The sequence below is a fragment of the Crinia signifera genome, chromosome 1 (genome assembly GCF_055691185.1).
Source record: "Crinia signifera chromosome 1, ASM5569118v1, whole genome shotgun sequence".
NCBI lineage: Eukaryota > Metazoa > Chordata > Amphibia > Anura > Myobatrachidae > Crinia > Crinia signifera.
Window position 1 is genome coordinate 441,283,251 of NC_139217.1, and position 20,947 is coordinate 441,304,197.

Sequence of the window (20,947 nt, forward strand, 5' to 3'; positions counted from 1 at the left end):
CAGAGGATATGACAAAAAGCCACTGATGGAACAAAAGAGCAAGGCGCTGAATATGCCAAGCGATGTGTTATTGAACCCTATAGAGAAAGATAAAGGTTCCATCATACCTTGAAGCAGCACATGCACGTAGAGTCACTCAAGCAATGTGGACAAATGTCTCCTCTGATAAAGATTCCGGTCTTCAAACACTCGCAACCAATAGTTGGCTTCAATAGAGCAGCAAATAAAGGAATAGACGCATGTGTTCTCAAATCTAAGGCATGGGTATCTGGCATACCCCAAATGTGTATAGAAAACAACCAGGTTGTTATAAGTGTAACAATTCAGTGGTTCTGTGAAATCATTTACAATGCACTGGCAGGGAGAGCGGGTGAGGTGGTACACTTTACCTGGGTCTGGGCCCATGAAGAGGCATGGGCCCCAGATCACCTTTTGAGGGAAACATGTGTCCAACTTTGCAGCAGGCAGCACCCCCTCCCCCCTACTCCTCCCATGCAGCGGGCATATTTTTTACTTCACATTTTTAGAAGGCTTCCCATATTTGACAACACTCCCAGTACCTTGGTTTACTCTCATTGGCTCAGGTAAAACAGATATGTTAACTTGCAATACTTTTTTGTATATTTTCTTGTGGGCTCCATTATTTTGGGCATACCACCAATAAATTCAGAGATTGTAAGGCATTACATAGAACCCCAATTAGGATGGCCCATGACGGTTGAAAGCACATGGCACATTGGGCCTTATTCTAGTTCACTCTTAGAGGCAAATTCCTTCTCAGATGAACAAAACCATGTGCACTACAGGGGGACAGGTATAACAGGTGCAGATAGAATTAGTTTTGGGTGAGTTATTTTGTTTCTGTGCAGGGAAAATACTGACTGCTTTATTTTTACACTGCAATATAGATCTCACTTTGAAGAAAAACCTCACCCAAATCTAACTCTCTCTGAACGTTATATCTGCCCCACCTGCAGTGCACATGGTTTTGTCCATTTGAAAAGGAATTTGCCTCTAAGGGGTGTATTCAATGTCAGGGGCACGGCTGTTGAGCTTGCGCGACAGCCGTGCCCCTGTCCCGTTCTCGTTTTGCTCGCCTGGAGCTCGGCAGTCGGGATTCAATGTCCCGGCCGTCGAGCGGCGAGAAGGGGGCGTGGCCGCGAGCTGAGGACGGAAATAGACGAGCTCCGGCTGGGAGCTCGCCTATTTCTGGCTTTTCTCAGCAGAACGAGCCCGACAGCTTGTGATGTCGGGCTCGTTCTGCCGAGAACCCCTGTTCAATGCTGTCGGGGAAGACAGCATTGAATAGGGGCCCGCAGCCATCTCCCCAGTCGGGAGATGGCTGCGGGAGCAGGACTCCATACCCCCCTATGAGTGAACTAGAATAAGGCCCATAATTTCATGGAGGTAGGCCATATCTTGGCCACTTGTCCATGAGTTGTACATTGCTGGAGTTAGAGGTAGGATACTACTGTTGAAGAAACAAAGATTTATCTTTATATTAAGCACCATTGCTCCAAAGGGATTGAAAGATAAAATGGATTGGACCAGTATCATCTAATTGCATTGCATTGATCTGCTTTGCAGCATCCAATTTGGATGTTCTTACTTGTCCGATGTGTCCTAGGTCTGTCTTGTTTTATGTTTGTATTGCTCCCCACTCTTGGTGCTATGCACCGTAAAGGTGTTAATGTTATACTGTGCTTCCAGGCATTCACTTGTATTATTTATTAATACAATTATTGGTGTATATAATTTTGCTGTTCTTACATGAATATTTGTGTTTGTTTTTTTGTTACACTACTGCCTATTAATTTTAACACACCACCATACTTTCAGGGAAAGACAAACTTAATTAATGGTTGGCGCACATGAAGGGTCGAACTACTATTATAAGGGATGTCTGGACTTATTAATATCATATCAGCATATAGTTGTTGTAAAATATAGATATTTATTTATTAAGTTTCTTATATATCGCACACATATTCTGCAGCGCTTTACAGATAATATTTGAACATTCGCATCACTCCCTGCCCCAGTGGAGCTTACAATCTATATTCCCTACCACATGTAAACGCACACAGCTGCGATGGAGCCCAGATGAGCGTGGCTACTTCTGTACACACACACACACACACTGTACCATATAAACACCATGCATAATATAAGAAGAAAAAAAAAAACTTACAGATTTTTTGGGGGCTTGGCTGAATGTCCTAACTTCAGTAAATTGAGAAGAAGTCTAGCACCTTATATTGATTTCAGTAAATGGATCATTGTCAAAATGGAGCTGCCTATACATTTATATGGTCTACAGGAAAATGTCCACTGCGATTTTCCTTATTATTCCCACCATACTGAAGTACAGTAGATTGAGACTCTTTCACCAAAGGCTAATATTGTAGCTCGCTGCAGCCAGTGATGGGGCTTCATGCAGTGATTGGGTGGATGGGCGGGGCTTGTTGCCATGAGGGTATGGGGCTAGGTTTGTGACAATAGGGACTGTGGAAAGCACACAAAAAACATCAGCACAAGCACACAGCAAATATTACCCCCCCCCCCCTGTGCAATACTGGGGGGGCAGATGTAACATGTGCAGAAAGAGTAAAGCTGGGTACATACCTACAGATTTATCAGTCTGGTGGGAACAAAACTCTGGTAAAGTATGGAAGCATATGAGAAACAAACATTCGTTCCAAACACTGGAAAATAGACACAAATGATTGTTCAGGTAAATTTTTCTGAATGACCATTGTCTGTTTACCAGTGTTTGGGAGCAAATGTTTGATTCTCATATTCTCCCATACATTAGTATAGAATGGACAGATAAATCTTTAGGTGTGTACCAGCTTTACATTTTGGTGAGCTGTTGAGGTGTGTTCTAACTGAAATCTAAATTGCAGTGTAAGAATAATGCAGACAGTATTTACCCTGCATAGAAACAAAATAACTCTCTCATTGCATTTGAGTTCTATTCTAAATCAGGCCCTAAATCCAGTAGTGGGGTACCCCATAAGCACACTAGAAAAATTGCTCATGACAAATTACATGTACTGTAACAATGTGGGTGGCAGGGTGTTCAGTGCATACGGCCCCAGGGCTGCCCAAGCCGCACTTCAAAATGATTTTTGCGAGCTGTGGCAGCGAGCGGTCACTAGGTTGCAGGGTCAGTATTTAGCCAACCTACTGCACAGGCCGTTTCCAACGCGCTAGGTTTTTGTAACGATGGGGAAGCGGTGTGTACGGCCGCTAAAACAGCGAGGCTCGAGACTAAATGCAGTGGGCTCCCTGCATTTGCCGCGAGCCTCGCTGTGGGGGAATCCTGGCCGTCAACAGACAGTGAGGATTCCCCTGGAATGTAGGGTGAGCAGCCGGTACCGGCTCCATTGAATACGGCCCACAGACTGTACTCACCTATACACGCAGAAATCACCTGAGATATAATGCTCATACCAGGCCTTGTGGAACTGCGTCTTTTACTGTTGAGAAACTACATCATGCTCTCCCAGTTTTGCAATTATTGGTACCTGCACCAGCTCAGAAACATGCATGCAATAGTGACAACCATAACAGTCACAACATCCCTATAGCATACCTCCCAACATGACCCTCTCCAGGAGGGACACATTGCTCTGCTTCTGAACTTCTGTCTAAATGTATGATTGCCATCACCTCTGTTAAAGTACCTTAATCTTATTAATTAACCTGTTCAACACAGATCATGTAATCATGCCTTAAGAGAGTCGAGATACAGAGCATTGTGTCCCTCCTGGAGAGGGTCATGTTGGTAGGTATGCTATAGTGATGCCATCCCAACTAGGGCCCTGCACCACCAGCACTGTAATCTACCACACTATGGTGCTTACACTTGGCCTGGCTGCCTTGACAGCAACACCCTTATAAGTAAATGTCACCATACAGATAACACCCTGAGGTCACTAGTGCTCAGTATTATAGCTGCTAATGACCATCAGTTTTGTTCAGCGCAGTTGCTGAGCCTGTTCCGAATCCCAACCATGCCAGCCACAGCAGCTGTAGCGTTGCACTTTCCAGTCCGGCGCAGACAAACACCAACGCAAGGCTCCTGCTGACGTCACGGCCTGCGCCTTCGCTGTCTCCTTTTTGTCCTTCGCTTGTTACCGTAGTAGCGCCGCTTCTGACACGGAAGATGGCGTCCTCAATGTCACCGGTGCTCAGGCAGGTGATGCGGGCGAGGCAAGCGGCGGTGACCGTGCTCATCCCGACCAGGTAAACCTGCGGCGAGCTGGGGCTTGTTCTAGGGTCCTGCCGTGTGTGTTCCCCGGGCTGGGTGTGGGGAGTGCATGTCGTTCTGCCTCAGTGTCCCCAGCAAGCATGTCACACCCCCACCATTACTATTATCATTATCCGTATTATAATTATTATTAATTAGTGGCCACTGCACAGACCATTTAAGGGCGTGTCAGTGAAAATGAGAGGGTTTTTTAGAAGGGGAAATGTTGCCCATAGCAACCAATAGGATTCTAGCTATTATCTTCTAGCAGGTGCTAGATAATCTTATTGGGTGCTATATGCAACACCTCCACTTCAATTAACTCACACCTTAGGTAAATATTTATACCTCTAGAGACCACAGAGGTGTTTCATGACATCAGCTGCAGAAGGAGGGGGTACTCTGGTATACTTAAGGTGTATGGACAGCGATGACTGCATACACACTGAGTGGCTTTTCCCCTGCCCGGCACTGTCAGCATGGGAGCGGACGGCTTTGCATAGTGCAGCGCTATGAAAAGGCGTCCACAAAGCCGCTCATCTGCTGGTAATACCAGCAGATGAACGGCTTTGCTGGCGATGATGCGGGAGCACGCATCACTGCTCATCGCCAGGTTGTACACCCTGGGCAGCTTTGAGCTGAAAGCCACTCAAAGACCAAGTTTGAATGGCTTTCAGCTCAAAATCGCCCAGTGTGTATGGGCCTTTACGTATAACCGGCAGTCAGAATGCTGACATCGGCATCCTGACGGAGCGAATCCTGACAGAGGTCAGGTAAGTATACCCATCCTCTAACCCCCCACCCTTCTAGCAGCTTCACCCTAATCCTCCCCGATAGTGCCTAGCCTTCCCTGCTAATGATTAACCCCATGCAACCTACCCCCCCCCCCCCCCGTGCCTAAACCTAAGCCCCACCATCCCTGTGTAATGCTAACCTTCCCCAGTTACTCACCGTTCGGCATCTCGGCAGATGGGATTCTGGCACAAGCACTCCAATGGATGTTGGGATTCCTGCACTGGTCTCCTGGCAGTAGTAGGGATACCAGCTTCGGTATAGTGAACACTGTCATCCCAACTGCAGGGTTGCTTAACGTCTCCATAACTCTGTTGGAGACTTGGCTCTAATATCAGGAGCCATCTTTAGCCTATGAGGAAGCAGAACATTGCTGCTCCATTAACTTGCATGTATGTTTACAGTCCGATTCACATACTGTAATAATGCCGTTTAGAGGCCTGGAAGTAAAGTGAGCATATAAGAGTTCCATTTGCTTTTTGAGCTTTCAGGGACGGGTTCATGTCAGACACAGTGTGCCTTCTCATGTGTGTGTTTTTACAATACATTTCTTATGATCGCAAAGAATATTCGGCTCTAAAAATTTTTTAATTGTTACGGATATTGCATGTTCCCCAAAAGTTTGTGAATAAGCAGCGCTCGACACTGGATCAAATGCATAAACCCAATAGTTTTAGTAAATTTGACAGAATGGATAAACCAAGGTGAATAGGCACTAATTGATCAAGATGTGAAATCTGGGCCCCCAAAAAAACAATGTAATATTGTAGTAGTAAGTTTCCCAGATAGACATTTATTGTGCAAATAAAGTGCATATTCAAAATACGAATGCAATACAAGAGCAGCATTGGGACTAGGAGTACATATACCTCACCATTTAAAGGAGTTGCGGCGCGCTGGGTGCTGATGTAGATGTTCAGGTGCGGTGGGGGGGGGGGGATAATATGAATTAATATCATAATATAAGAAAAGCACATGAGGAGAGAGGGCCCTGCTTGTGAGCACAGGAGTGACACAGAGGGGGTAGTAGTGAGCATAAACAGAAGGTTAGGGTGAGTAAACTTTCCTAAGGCATTCTTAGCAAGTTTTTTTTCCTCCTGTTTGCCCTGCGCCTGATGGAGCGGTTTTATTGCTGCAGGCAGGATTCAGAGATGTATACTGCGGATACCCTGAGGGAATGAGCAAAGATGTAGTTAAAGGCTTTCCTTTTTTTTCCCCCAGTCGCACTAAAAAATGAAGATGGGTTAAACACATTTATGCAGATAAATCCAGTCTATGTAGTGCGTGAACAAGCCAAATTTCAATGTGCACCCAGTCACTTGTATCTATTGGCATCATCAACTGAATATCAACCCATCCAAAAAATTGGGGTGGTGCAAATGCAAAAGGAATTGATTCTCCCCCTAAGAGTGATGGGGAAAATTCTGTTTTTGAGCATATAGACTACATTCTAATATTGGAAGCCTCCACTTAAGCCTGATTTACGAGTTGCTCTGGAACTCACCATTTTAGAACCATCCTTTTCTTTAAATTAGACTTTAATAGTTCTTGTAACATACTGTTCAGTTCCCAATCTTTTTTGAATCACTGCACCCAACGGCAGTGGTTCCCAACCCTGGTCCTCAAGTACCCCCAACAGTGCACGTTTTCCAGGTCACCCAACAGGTGCACTCATTATTCAGACACATTTTAAAAGATCCACAGGTGGAGCTAATTATGTCACTTGTGATTCTGTGTGGAGACCTGGAAAATGTGCACTGTTGGGGGTACTTGAGGACCAGGGCTGGGAACCACTGCCCTAGAGTATCAGAATTTAACCATGGCACCCATAGGTGTAGAATGTAAATATAAAATTAAGTAGATTGTGTTTATATGTGATTCATCTGTTCAGTTATGTGGTAAAGGGCAGGATTTTCTTCTGTTTGTATATATTTTATGATTGGCAGCCACCAGCACTGGTTTTGTCCATAAATAATTTGAATTGGTCCTGGACCACCAACCCGAGTCACCCCTGCAAGAGTCCCGAGGCACTGTTGGGGGTACTTGAGGACCAGGGTTGGGAACCACTGCCCTAGAGTATCAGAATTTAACCATGGCACCCATAGGAGTAGAATTTAAATATAAAATTAAGTAGATTGTGTTTATATGTGATTCATCTGTTCAGTTATGTGGTAAAGGGCAGGATTTTCTTCTGTTTGTATATATTTTATGATTGGCAGCCACCAGCACTGGTTTTGTCCATAAATAATTTGAATTGGTCCTGGACCACCAACCCGTGTCCCCCCTGCAAGAGTCCCGAGGCACCCCAGGGAGCCACGGTACACAGTTTGGGAACCATTGAGTTAAGTTTCATTTTCTAAATTATTAATGAGAGTTAAGCTGGCCATACACTACTGCGATGTATCACAGCAGTGTATGTCTATCCAATCCCCCACGTGCGTCCCGGGATGTATCGCATGTAACCCCTGTTCCCCACCGCTGGGAGGGGGTCCAATGTTTATGGGACTGCTCATCGGACCCAATGGCATGTCATACACATCTGATTTTGGGCGAAATTCTCGGCCCGATTAGATGGAAACAGGTGAAATCGTCCCAAATCGCTGTAGAGTCCTTAAGGGGTTGTCAGGGCGGTCTTGATTGCATCTGATGCAAACAAGACCGCCCTGATTGTGTATTTGAATTGGTTTGTTTTTTTGTTTATACACAGTGGGGTTCATTTACTGTGTATAAACAAGATGGAATGTTGCCATGGGTAACCAATCAGATCTTCTAGATTCTAGAAGGTGCTAAACAAAAAAGAAGTAGAATCTGATTGGTTACTATAAGCAACATTCCCTTTTTAATAGAACTTCCATCTTGGTAAATAAACCCCGAGCAATTGTCCGCCTTAGTGCAACTGGCGTATACAACACATATCCCATTAAAAGTATAGAACGAGGCTCTGTTCCTCAGCAGCTATGGGCTGGAGAAAACACAGTATTATTGCGGATTGAGATGGCTGAGAGCTCTGCAGGCATGGCGCGCTGCTATTACTGTGGTTTCTCAGCCGCTTTGTACCACAAAATTACATTTTATCACATTGTGCCCCAAAACTAGGCACACTGGTATTCAGTATAGCACGTGGTCAGATAGATGACATTGCCAAAATTCATAATTTTAACACTAGAAAGTTCACATTCATTATGACTACTTTGCTAAAATGACAATACCATAAATATAGACACTTGGTAAATGACATCATTGACAAAATGTTGACATATGAAATGTTAATATGAGCATTAGGCTTGGTGTCATGGATAGACTTGCTGGAAAGTCAACATCAAGCCGACATCATTGAACTAATATAACAAACTGTCCAGTTTTTAAAGACAGATGAGATCTAAGAAGAATCTCTCCCTACAACTACACAGGTTCTTCCATCTACCAATGTAGAGGCTATCGCTCATCATTCAACTAGCTGCAATGTCCAATATATGCATGCATTTTACAATTACGTGGCATTTGCCTTTTAAGAAAAATTGAGAATTGTGGATAAAACTCCCCCAACCAAAACAAAGGGTTCAGAAATCAGGGGGTTCTCAAGGCAGACTAATGCAGGCCATACACTAGACCAGGCATATCCAACCTGCGGCCCTCCAGCTGTTGTGAAACTACACATCTCAGAAGGCCTTGCCACAGTTTTGATATTAGGGAATGCTAAAACTATGGCAAGGCATGCTGGAATGTGTAGTTTCACAACAGCTGGAGGGCCGCAGGTTGGACATGCCTGCACTAGACCAACTTTCATCCAACTAGTTAGACTGAAAATCTGGTACTGGATGGGAGCAAATGACAATCAGCAATTATCTTTAAGGAGCAGACCCTGTGAGAGAGTGCTGGAAAGGTGGAGTGCTGCTGGCACATGGCCCTCTCTCTCACCACAGTGTCCTCTGATTGGCTGCAACCCAGGTCTAAAAAGCCGCGTCACACCATTCAGCTGGTGCACTGCTCACAGAGCCAAGACTGTAAACCCAAGTGAGACCCTTTTAGACAAAAACAGGATCTGGGTTAACTTACTGTTTCATGCAAAAAATAGTTTTCTAATGGGTGGCCATAAATCTAGACAATTTGGGCCGTTTTCACTTAATTTCCGAAGGATCAGGCAGAGAAATCGGGTAAAAAGTGCCCAACCTTCTACACGATCCCATGATGCGCATCGTATCTGGAGATCGCAAGTACTGCACATGATATGCCCAGCAGCACTTGCTGAGGGGTTGCATACGATACATCATATGCTAAAGGACTGCGTACGATGTTACATAGTTACATAGTAGATAAGGCTGAATAAAGACTTGCGTCCATCTAGTTCAACCTACGTTTTAATAGCTTATCCCTTGTAAAAGACAGAATATGGTTCTTATTAGTACCCCTGGATATTTTTATCCAATAAATGCTTGTCCAACCTTATTTTGAACGTATTTATTGTATCTGCCAACACCACCTCTCCAGGAAGAGAGTTCCAAAGTTTGACTGCTCTGACCGTAAAGACATTTTTTCTTTTGAGGGAACGAAATTTTCTTTCCTCTAATCTAAATTCATGCCCTCGTGTCCTAGTTTCCTTTCTTGCAGTAAAAAGAGTGCTTGAGAGTTCCTTATATTGGCCCCTGATATATTTGTACATGTTGAGCATGTCCCCCCTTAAACGTCTCTTCTCTAGTGTAAATAGTCCTAGCTTGCTTAATCTCTCCTCATAGCTTAAATTCTCCATTCCCCTAATAAGCTTTGTTGCTCTTCTTTGGGTTTTTTTCCAATTCCATGATGTCCTTTTTATAGTGTGGGGCCCAGAACTGTACTCCGTATTCAAGGTGTGGTCTAACCAATGCCTTGTACAGTGGCATAATTACTTTTGAGTCCCTAGTTTCCATGCCCCTTTTAATACATGCTAGAATTCTGTTGGCCTTTTTTGTTGCAATGTGACATTGAACACTGCACCCCAGCTTATTATCTATATGGACTCCTAGATCCTTTTCAAGTGCTGAAGTACCTAATGCCTCCCCGCTTAGGTTGTACCATATGTGGTTCAGCTGCTGGTGGGCAGTTGCCGTGGAATCGCATACGGGACAGCATGTGATCTCTTTAGTGTATGGGGTCCTTTAGTGTGCCTTGAGGACAGCGGTGGCGTAACACGGCTTATTTTATTTAGATTCTACTTTAAAGTTGGGTTTGACTAAAACCTATAACAAAGCACAATGAAAACTGCATCCAGTATAACACAGAAGTACTGCTTAGACGACCTTTTAAGAAATGTAAGTATTTGTTTTGAAATGTTAATCCTTCACAATTGTATTATCTATCAGAGATGCAGTATTTGATTGGCAGGAACAAGCCTCTTAAGAGAATTCTCTGTGACTCAGTCACCTGCTGAGTGACTTAAGTGAAAGCCAAAAAGTGCAAAAGCTTATTGGCCTGAGAGTGGCTACATGGATAACCATTGTAGCATTCACCGCCTCCAGCCCCAATGGTCTCCAACTGTTTGTTTGCAGTCAGTCAATAAAGGGATGAGTGGTTGAATAGTGAATTTGCGCCATAATGCTCCCAATCCTGGGATTAAGAAATGCACCGATTCCCTAGTTCAACAGTTTTTGTGAGTGAGGTAGCTGAAGAAATGACCCTCCAAGGAGATTTCTTAGAAATGCTTTTCATAATTGTAAACATTTCCATTAAAAAACATATTTTTTTTCTTTTTTGAACGCAGCAGAAATAGAGGATGTTATTTGAATGGCGTAATAGGGTTCACATAGAGATAGTCTTGTGTTGGGATTTGGGGCAGGGTCATTTAGGACCACTTAGAAAATAATTGTTTATAATTTGGGATTTCTGCCAAGTGAATTGGGACACTCGAAATTTGGGATTTTGTGTCATAACACCAATCTTGGAAATGTGACAAGAATTTTGTGGTATTTTGCTGAACTATTGTTAGAATTCCTATTTTTGTGCATAGTTTTACACAGCACAGTAAACTTTTTTTTTTTTTAATTATTGGGATTGTAAATAAGAGTTTTCAAGTGTGCGGTAAAGGGAATAAGCAATGATTGGTGCAGTATATAAGGAAATGGGAGTTCTGAATAAATAATGAACTTGTGGCTCTTGGCTTTGGTAGTTAGACGTAAAGTGGGGTATTCAATGAAGCCATTTTTAGGATTATTTTCCATTCGAAAAACATTTGGATCCGCAAATTTGTCAAAATTGCGAACGTCTTTGACAGTTTTTTTTAAGTCTTGTTTCGCCAACGCAGTTTTCACTTTAAAAAGGTAAAACTACATTAGTGAAAATTGACTAAAACCCAGCCAAAAAAAACGCTGCAGTTGAATATTAAATTCCATTTTCTTTCCTGACTAGCTGAAAAAAACTGACTTTACAAAGTCATTACTGACGCGGAGTAGGGTTAAGTCATGCCAAACCCAGTGTGAGGGCTTCTCTTTGTAAGGAAAGGATCGGGATAGGCTATGTGCTTACTGGTGAAAATAGCACCACCTTTGTCCTTTTTAGCAGTCCCTTTTAATGAATTTATGTTGGCAGTATGCAGACGGTCCTTGGAGAAATCTTTAAGTTGAATTGATGCATTCTAGTTATAGACAATTTTTAGGGAGTATAGTTAGAAGATATCTGTTGTCCTACTGGAGCAGGACCATAGAAATTCCCCAAAGTTTCATGCCATCTTCAGGCAAACATGAGGGGGTAATACCCTCTGCCTGCTGCATGGAAGCACTGCTTAAATGAGCAAATGCATATTTCAATACTTCTCACAAATCCGTGAGTAATTGCAGTTGCACATGATTAGGCTCAGTTTAATACTTTGCGCAAATTGCATCCCCAGTGTTGTTGTTGCTGATAGTTATGTTGTCCGTGGAAGGTTTTCTGTTCTATTACCAGCTATTTTTCATTGTTGGGAATAATTTTGATGAAGGCAAAGTCAAGTGTAGAGCAATAAAAAGTTGTTTTTCTTCTAGATTGGCTAATTGTAATATCGAGCTAAGCTGTTTGCTGGGATACTCGAGTCAAAATTCTGTACTGCTGGTTTGGTAGCGGACTTTCGGACACTGCCGTTACAGAAACTGCTCCTTTTGCGTAGACATTAGAAGCTTGTCTAATCCTACTTCTAGATGAGCTTGTTGCCGAAAGTTTGAAGTGGATGAGATACACTGGACAGTCATTTCTTTTTCTGCCCCCCCCCCCCCCCCCCCCCCTGTATTAAGGTACCCATTATTAGGTGTGATTAGATGCGTGTTCCCATCACACATGTCATCGCACAGCTCAAAAAGTATGTGCTGCACTTGTACTAGATCGCATTGCAAAACCTATGTAATGCGATATTGTATACAATTATTGTACCGTGTATGGGCACCTTAACTGTTCCTATTGTGTCAGCATTCATAGTACATGCTACAGTAGGTGGGACAAAAGCTTGGAGAAGGTGATTGTAACATCCTGCAATACCCTTAGCTACTAATGTAGCTATTCCAATTTTTTTTTTTTCAAAAACGTTTAATTTAATACATTATGGCCCGTATTAAGTTCTGATAACAGTAAAAATTTGTTCTCAAAATGGGCAAAACCATGTGCACTGCAGGTGGGGCAGATGTAACATGTATAGCGAGAGTTCAATTTGTGAGAGTTATTTTCATTCTGTGCAGGGTAAATACTGGCTGCATTATTTTTACAATGCAATTTAGATTTCAGTTTCAACACACCCCACCCAAATTTAACACTCTCTGCACATGTTACATCTGCCCCACCTGCAGTGCACATGGTTTTGCCCATTTTGAGAACAAATTTGTACTGCAATCAGATCTGAATAAGGGCCTATGTACGGGACCTTCAAGTCCCAAAGATTGCTATGATTTAGCCTAGTCACAGTAATTTATTGCAGAATTCATCTTGGTAAGCTCTTCTGAGGTTTTACTGCAATGGCAAAATTTCTGGGTGCTCAGCACCTCTGGGAACCACCTACTTCCCTAGACCAGGGGTAGCCAACTCCAGTCCTTGAGAGCTACCAACAGTTAATGTTTTCCAGGTCTCCTCACAGAATCACAAGTGAAGTAATTCGCTCCACCTGTGGATCTTTTAAAATGTGTCAGTCAGTAATGAGTGCAGCTGTGTACCTGTGAGGGGTGTGGTATATTAGCCCGACAGTCGGGATTCTGACAGTCATTAGTCAGACGTCGGAATCCCAACTGCACAGCGTGGAGAGCGCAATGAAGCCCCTTGCGGGCTCGCTGCACTTGCCACGCTGCGGGCACGGTGGCGAGCTGCGCTCGCCACCTATTTTATTCTCCCTCTATGGGGGTCGTGGACCCCCACAAGGGAGCAGTCGGGATTCCGACGTCGGAGGTATGACTGTTGGAATCCCGACTGTTGGGGAGCCGTCCGGCCCCCCCTGTGAGGTGAGCTGGAAAACGTGAACTGTTGGTAGCTCTCGAGGACTGAAGTTGGTTGCCCCTGCCTTAGACCCTTGAATTTAGCTATCACATTTTATCCATCGGAAGTCCGGAAATTCGACTTGATGACGGTGTTTGTCATTTAAGAACGAGGAATGAAATTTCAATTGTTAATAGCCTTGTGTAAGAATTGTATTTTCATGATTATGTGGAGAAAAATGTTTTGTTTTGCAGCTTCATTGTTGTTGTGTTGTGACCTTTCCAAGATTTGAAATGTACAAATACAAAAATCAATATTTATTCCCCCACACGATGCCGGTTCCCTCTGCACAGTTGTGTAAGAATGGTTGAACTCGGTCAAGGGGTAATGGAGGTCTGATGATGTGGCTGCATAATAAAACTGTCACTCACCGTACCTCCCACTTAGATTACTCTCATTATACGTATATGGGCCAAATTACAGGCATCAGTCCTGTGTTTACAATATTTTTGTGTCAATTTTATTTGTAGTGTTTGAGTAAAGCAGACCGAGATCTGGCTTGTTTACGTATTACCTCAGCCGTCCCATATCTGGATGTCTGTCAGTAGTAATGGTCTGTTTATCATTTTCTCGATCTCTTATGTGTTATACGTTAATGGCTTGTTTACACTGACTGCTGTATATAAGCGTTTTACTTTTAGCAATTGTTTAAACCGTTTGAAGTCAGAAGAATCATCATTAATTGGTCTTTATACCCTTAGTTTATATTTATCACCTTGTTACATAAACTCGTGCAACGTTTGATAAATGCATTTTTTTATATCCGTTGTTTCGGAAGCATCGGGAAGATTTGTACATCGACGTTGCTCCTGAATGCTACACAGCTTCTCTATGCGATTTGCATCAGATATAATGGTGTCCAAAGAGCATGTTTGTATCGTATGTCTGGGCAACAAACATACACAATTTGGCTGTCGGTAGATTGTGACTTTAGCTGCTTCTCTCAGTGCGGCCATATAGAACAATCTCACTTTCAAACACTTGGATTCAGTTAAATATGTTGATCTCTCGACTGGAAGCTCCTTGGAGCAGGGCCCTCTTCTCTCCTGTTCTCACAACACTGTTCTTGCATTTCAATTACAGCTCTCTTACTCACCTACCATCTATACCTGCATCTCTTCTCACTCACCTCCTTACATCTAAGCTATATTGTGTACTAAGAATTGTAATGTCAATTGTGCTCTGTTTTTGTTGTTCTGTTGCTGTTATGTCTTGTTCTGTGTACCCTGTACTGGCTGCCTAGGATATGTGCAGCTAGCCAAATATTTATGTGTCACCCCCATAGTGTCCTATATCTGTACTGTTTTACTTGCCTGCCGATCTGGCTGGTGCATTCACCATGTGGATCCTTACGCTCTAACCCTACCTTGAGCCTAACTATAACCCTATCCCCACGCAGCTTGGTCATAACCATACCCCGTTAGTGCCTAACTTTAACCCTCCCTTCTTAGTGACTAAGCCTAACCTTACCCGGCATACTTACTTTCGGGATGCTGAGAGTTGGGATACCAGCACCGGTCATCTCACCAGTGTTGGGATTTCAGCGCTAGCATCCTGGTCGCTGGTATGTTAACTGCATCACATTGCCTGGCCTCTTATGGAGTAATGTGACTTAGCCTGGGAAGCATTTGTAAAGCTCGCACGGAGAGTGCTGCCCGAGTGCTTCTTAATTGATAAATGTTTGCGTCAATTATTGTGCAGTTTGTTTTATAATACGTCATTAAAATGGCTCGACAAATTGCCTATTATATATTATGCTGCATAAGTGCTTCTTACCAACATGCTCATTGCTATGGGTTTCTTACTTAATGCCAGGCAGGGGCGGATCCAGAAAAAGACAGGGGGAGGTACCATTATAAGGCAACGGGGTGGTTAGTGATGACAGGGAGAGAGAGAGAGGAAGTGAGGGGAGTGGAGAGAGGGGGACAGAAGGGGGGTGGAGGGGAGAGAGCGAGAATGATACAGCGCTGGACTCCTCTGCCCCAAGCTCACAGCCCGCACACGGAGGAGCACGCAGGCACAGAAATTACAGGCACATAATACCAATCTTTTTCTGGGGGCTTACAGATAAACAGGCTCCCAGTATCGTATGTGGACCACATGGACAGACACCCTAAAAGGGCCACGCTTCCATGCTGCTTCCACCCAAAGTGAACCCTGTAACTAAGAAGTGAGCCCAAAAATAAAAGTAACCTCCCTGCCTCTAACTAAACAAGGAAACAGGAAAAAATGACACCAAGGAATGTGAGGAGCAGGGATTTATACCGGAAGGGGAGGTCCCTGGGGGAAAAAAGTAACCTGTCTAACTACGAGGAGAGGGGATGAAATCCCAATGTGAAGGCTGCCATGGGATCGTAGAAAAATAAATATTTTTTACAAAATATTTTTTATTTTTATTTATATAACAAATGTGCACGACGCCGGCATTTTTAGTGGCTATTTTGCGCATCTCCAACATAGATGTTGGCACTTAAAGGGTTAAGGTCCCATTTATTAAGAAATTTAAAAAAATTGTGTTCAGAGACGTTTCGAGTACCACCATATATGTACACAGGGTACCTTGCTGCCTTCTACTATCATTTGTAATTGCCGCTAAATTGCACTTTATTAACTATGCGCTAATCCTAACTTTGTTGTCATTTGTTTGAAGATGTAAATGTCAGCCTTTAGCTATAAACTGTTCTAATTGCGCTTTAATGACTCCAGAGCACCATGAACTAAACAAAATAACCAAGTTATGCGAGAACACACTGTTACATCAGTAATGTGTATCATTTCTATCTGTAATTTGTGGGTACATCTTGTGTCCGGAGCATCTTCGTCACACATTGATGTGTTGTTTCTTTATAATGATTGACAGCATGGATAGTACTCTGGGTTTCTCCGTATTTTTACGATTTACACTCTGCCAACACATTCCGGAGGTGCTGTGTTAGGAAAGATAAAAGGCAGTCACACAGTGTTCTCCACATTCATCATATAATCTAGACACTTGCAGACTTCAGTTGTCCTCATACTTTTTTTTTCCCTATTCTATCAATGTGTGTTTGGTTTATTCTTCACAATTGAACTGTTTTTATTCTGAGTGGGAATAAATGCTAAATATGTATATGTCGTGTCGGCACATATCTATCTTTAGTGTTGTTCACTATATAAAAATGTAGCGCCCCATGAGCATTGTAGGACTATTTCATGATTGCAGGCAGAGTGATTCAACTTTGCTTTAATTGGTCGCTGACTGAGTTGCGGAGGGATACAGCTCTGGGACTCTTGAGTTTGTCCTGTCTGAGATGTGGGGTGGTGCTAGTAGTCATTAGCTCGATCACTACTGGTCAACACCCAAAAAAGGTTGACATTCATTAGCTCAACATTATGTTAGACTAATTGGATTGGCTTCTATGAGGAAGTCAGGGGGCTGGACTTGGGGAAATCTGTTGATGTAATACTGCTTGATTTTGCTAAAGCTTTTGATATGTGCCTCCATAAAAGGTTATTAATGACACTAGGTAATTTAGGGTTAGGAGATAAAATTTGTAATTGATTCAATATTGGGACCCACCTTGTTTACTATATTCATTAATGATATTGGAAGTGACAGTGAGTTAAATTGCAACATTTGCGGATATCGTGAAATTGAGTAAGGAAATTAACTCAATAGAGGGGTATGGAAACACTACAAAGTGACTTAAATAAACTGGAAAGGTGGGCGAAAAGGTGGAAAATACAGTTTAACATTGATACATGTAAAATAATTATAGGAACAAAAATGAACAAGCTGCTTGTAGGCTAAATGGAGTTATAGGGAATTCTGCTGTAGAGAAGGACTTGGGGGTCATCATAGATAAATAATTGGATAATAGTGCATACTGCTCAAGTGCAGCAGCAAAAGCAAACCAGTGGGTATGGATTCAAGGGATGCCAATGTGATCCTGCCTCTTTACAATGCATTGGTAAAACCACACTTGGAATATTGTGTTCAGTTCTGGGCATTGCACCTTTAAAAAGGACATAAATGAATTGGAAGAACAGGTAGAGAGAAGGGTGACTAATACCCCTTTTACACCGTCGCAAAACCCCGGCTCTTTGGCGGGTCAGCAGCGGTGTAAATGGTACACGCCGTGTCCCTTTAAAAGGGAACTTCTACCCAGGTCCTGACCATGCCGGGTCATCCGACCTGGCTCCCATTTACATCAATGGGGAATGTACAACCTGCAGACCGCAGTGTCCGCAGGTTGGACGGGGGGGTGCACACAGCCTGCACTGCTGTCTGCTATACTCTACAGACGGCAGCGGAGGAGCCCGGACAAGGGCTGGGGGATGCATGGGGGATGGGGTAGCCCAGCAGATTACCTTAGTGCTGGTCTTGCCCCCAGCGCAGCGGTCCGGGTCCCTGCTTCGGCGATCGGAGCTTGGAGGTGATGTCCTGGCGCCTGTGTAAAAGGGACCAAACGCTGGGTCGCACCCGGCTTGAAGCTGGGTCCAAAAACCTGGGTTTGTCCCGGCGTTTTGGTATAAAAGCGGTATTCGCTAGTAAAAAATCTGCAATCCCTAGAATACAAAGATATGTTAACCAGGCTGAATATATTTTCACTGGAGAAACGGAGGTTGAGAGGTGATATGATTAGTATGCTCAAATACAGGATTGGGAATCCTATGGAACTGGGGGATGATTTGTTCACTAACAGGGCTATACTTAGGACACGCGGGCATGTACTGAGGCTCGAGGAAAATAAATTCCGTACTGAATTAAGAAGAGGATTCTTCACCATTAGCGCAGTAAAATTCTGGAACTCATTGCCGGTGGGGTGATTACAGCAACTACTGTAATGAATTTAAATCAAAACTGGATACATTTGGCCACTAAGGGAATCCTATAGATATGACTTACTCACGTTAGTAGTTACAAGTTCGATAGGTTGAACTCGATGGACTAACGTCTTTTTTCAGCGTTAATTACTATGTTACTTTGACATGGTCAAAAGGTGAACATGAGTATTTCAAGATTTAAAAAACAAAACCTATTTTTGTTCATACTTTATCGTCTCAGTGGGCATAGAGGGAGAGTATGATAGTGAGCATGGTGAGCGCAGTTAAACACTAATAAGGTATTGACAAAGACCACAAAAAAAATCATGAAAAACCTTGTCAACCTTTTTCCATGACGAACTTTTGACCATGTTTAACCTAATGCACATCGTATGTTTCCCTTGCTATGCTCACCCGATGCTAGCTAGCTACAGAGCAGTGAGTCCTGTCAGTGATGAGAGAGGAACAACACATATGGGGCTCATCATAGTTAGACCCTAGTGAAGGGTGCTGGTGTCTCCTGGTTCACTGTGTTTAGAGTGGGAACGCGCCCCATACAACCAAGGGTATGTAAGGCTAAGAGCTCCACATTATCACTAAATCATACCCCTTCACACTGAAAACCAAATGACCGTGCCAAACATTCCTACCCGGTAATTTTCCGTTCAACACGGGTCCCTTGCCTATGTGAAAGGGTCCATGACCTGGGAATTTTCTATCTGGCTTCACCCTTTCACACAGAAGAAATACCCGTGTTAATCCGCAAATTACCGGGTATAAATGCTTGACCCGAAAATTTGGTTTTCTGTGTGAAGTGGGGTCAGGCTGGGACCTGCAAAACACACATTAAGGCTGGTTTCACACACTCCGGCTCCTGCCGGACGGTGAAAACCCGTACGGCCAGGGAGCCATGCCGCACACACTAGTTTATAATGGAAGGGATGGCCACAGCCCGGCAGCCGTCCCTTCCAGTGGCGGGATCCGGCTGCAACCGTGCGGCCGGGTAGTGGCCGTCCCGTGTGAATGGACACAATAGTGTCCATTCACAACTAATGTGTGCGGCACGGCTCCCTGGCCGTGCGGGATTTCACCGTCCGGCAGGAGCCGGAGTGTGTGAAACCAGCCTTAGTGTTGACTCTAGGATTTTTGAGGGCACGGTGCTGACCACTGGGCAGGGCATTTTTTCAATCAGGTGGGCACATTTTATATTAGAAACTTACATTAGAAAATATATATATATATATATATATATACTTATTAAACATTGTCATACCCTGCTATGCCCATTACATATTCTGTCGTAATGACAATTACACATTATGGCACAGACTGTAATGCCTCTTACACATTATACCACACACCATAATGCCCATTACACATGATGGCATTATTTATTTATTAACAGTTTCTTCTATAGCGCACACAGATTCCACAGCGCTGTACAGAGTATAGTTGAACATTCACATCCGTCCCTGCCCCAGTGGAGCTTACAATCTATAATGGCATACACCGTAATACCCATTACCCATGATGGCATACACCGTAATACCCATTACACATGATGGCGCACACACCGAAAGTTCTCAGCGGCATGTCAGCGCTGCGGGGGGCAGCATAAGGGCACAATGTGCCACACACAAAAAGGGCAGGGTGCATTTTGAGGTTTTAAAAATGGGCAAGATGCGGCACCCTGCAAAAGAAGCTTATGGAGAACACTACACATGCCTTGTAGAAGCTGGGATTTAGGAGCTATTCTATGTGAAGGTAGTATAAGAGGGGAAGCAGGTTTACAGTGAACTCCTTTCTGCCTCAGAACGTTAAGCTTTGCAGTTGTATTGGAGCTCCTTTAGCTGAGGATATCTGACGACTGGATGCTGCAAAGGGACGCGTTCTAGGAGTGTGCCAGCTTGTCTGTGCCTGCCGAACATAAGATTACTACCGTGTGTAACTACACTGCTGCGATCAGGTGTTCTCTCCAGATTGTGCCAAGTCTGGTATTCGTCTCTTCTGCAAGTTGCAGCAATTACTCAAGGAAGTGCACATTGTTAATATATGATTTAATTATGTTGCCTGATTAGATTTTTTGTCTGGAGCACGGATACAGGTTTGGCATGATACTTCCGAGTTTATTTTCCCTTAACCCTTCTGATGCCCAAAGGCTTTGCCAATGTTGCACCACAGTGTGAGTCATTCATTTTTCACTGGGAAGCACCCCCCCCCCCCAAAACCCCTGTTGGCCGTAACGACATAGTGCAATATTGTATCACACAGGGGATCTGTATGTATTTGTGTCATTGTACACCTACAGGTAAATATACAGCATAGCAAACGTCTGCAATATTCTCATTCTGCAATATTTTGATACGCTGGGCATGTTCTCTGTGCTGATCCAAAATAGCCATTATCGTCATTGTCTTGGTATTGGAATAAAGTTTATGCAATATTGCTTTTAATTGCTATTGTTTACCTAATTCACTAATATAAGTTGTCTTCCTGATAGGAGACAGAGGTACTAAACTCTGTTTGTAAACCGTGTAACGTATGCTACGTAAGAGCTTTTGAGGTTTTATTGAGTGCTCTCCTAGTAGCAGAAAGTTGCTCAACTCCAAGACATTGGCTACTCCAAATCCGGCCCTT

At 43.4% G+C, this 20,947-nt stretch overlaps 1 protein-coding gene across 1 annotated transcript in view; it reads left to right on the plus strand.

The window, feature by feature from the left end:
* Window positions 1-4,094: 4,094 nt before the first annotated feature.
* Window positions 4,095-20,947, plus strand: part of NDUFS4 (NADH:ubiquinone oxidoreductase subunit S4) — a 119,616-nt gene continuing 102,763 nt past the window's right edge. Inside the window, exon 1 of the mRNA XM_083153738.1 lies at window positions 4,095-4,251. Coding sequence (XP_083009864.1) covers window positions 4,172-4,251 — 80 coding nt within the window. The 5' untranslated portion in view covers window positions 4,095-4,171. The remainder of the gene's footprint in view (window positions 4,252-20,947) is intronic.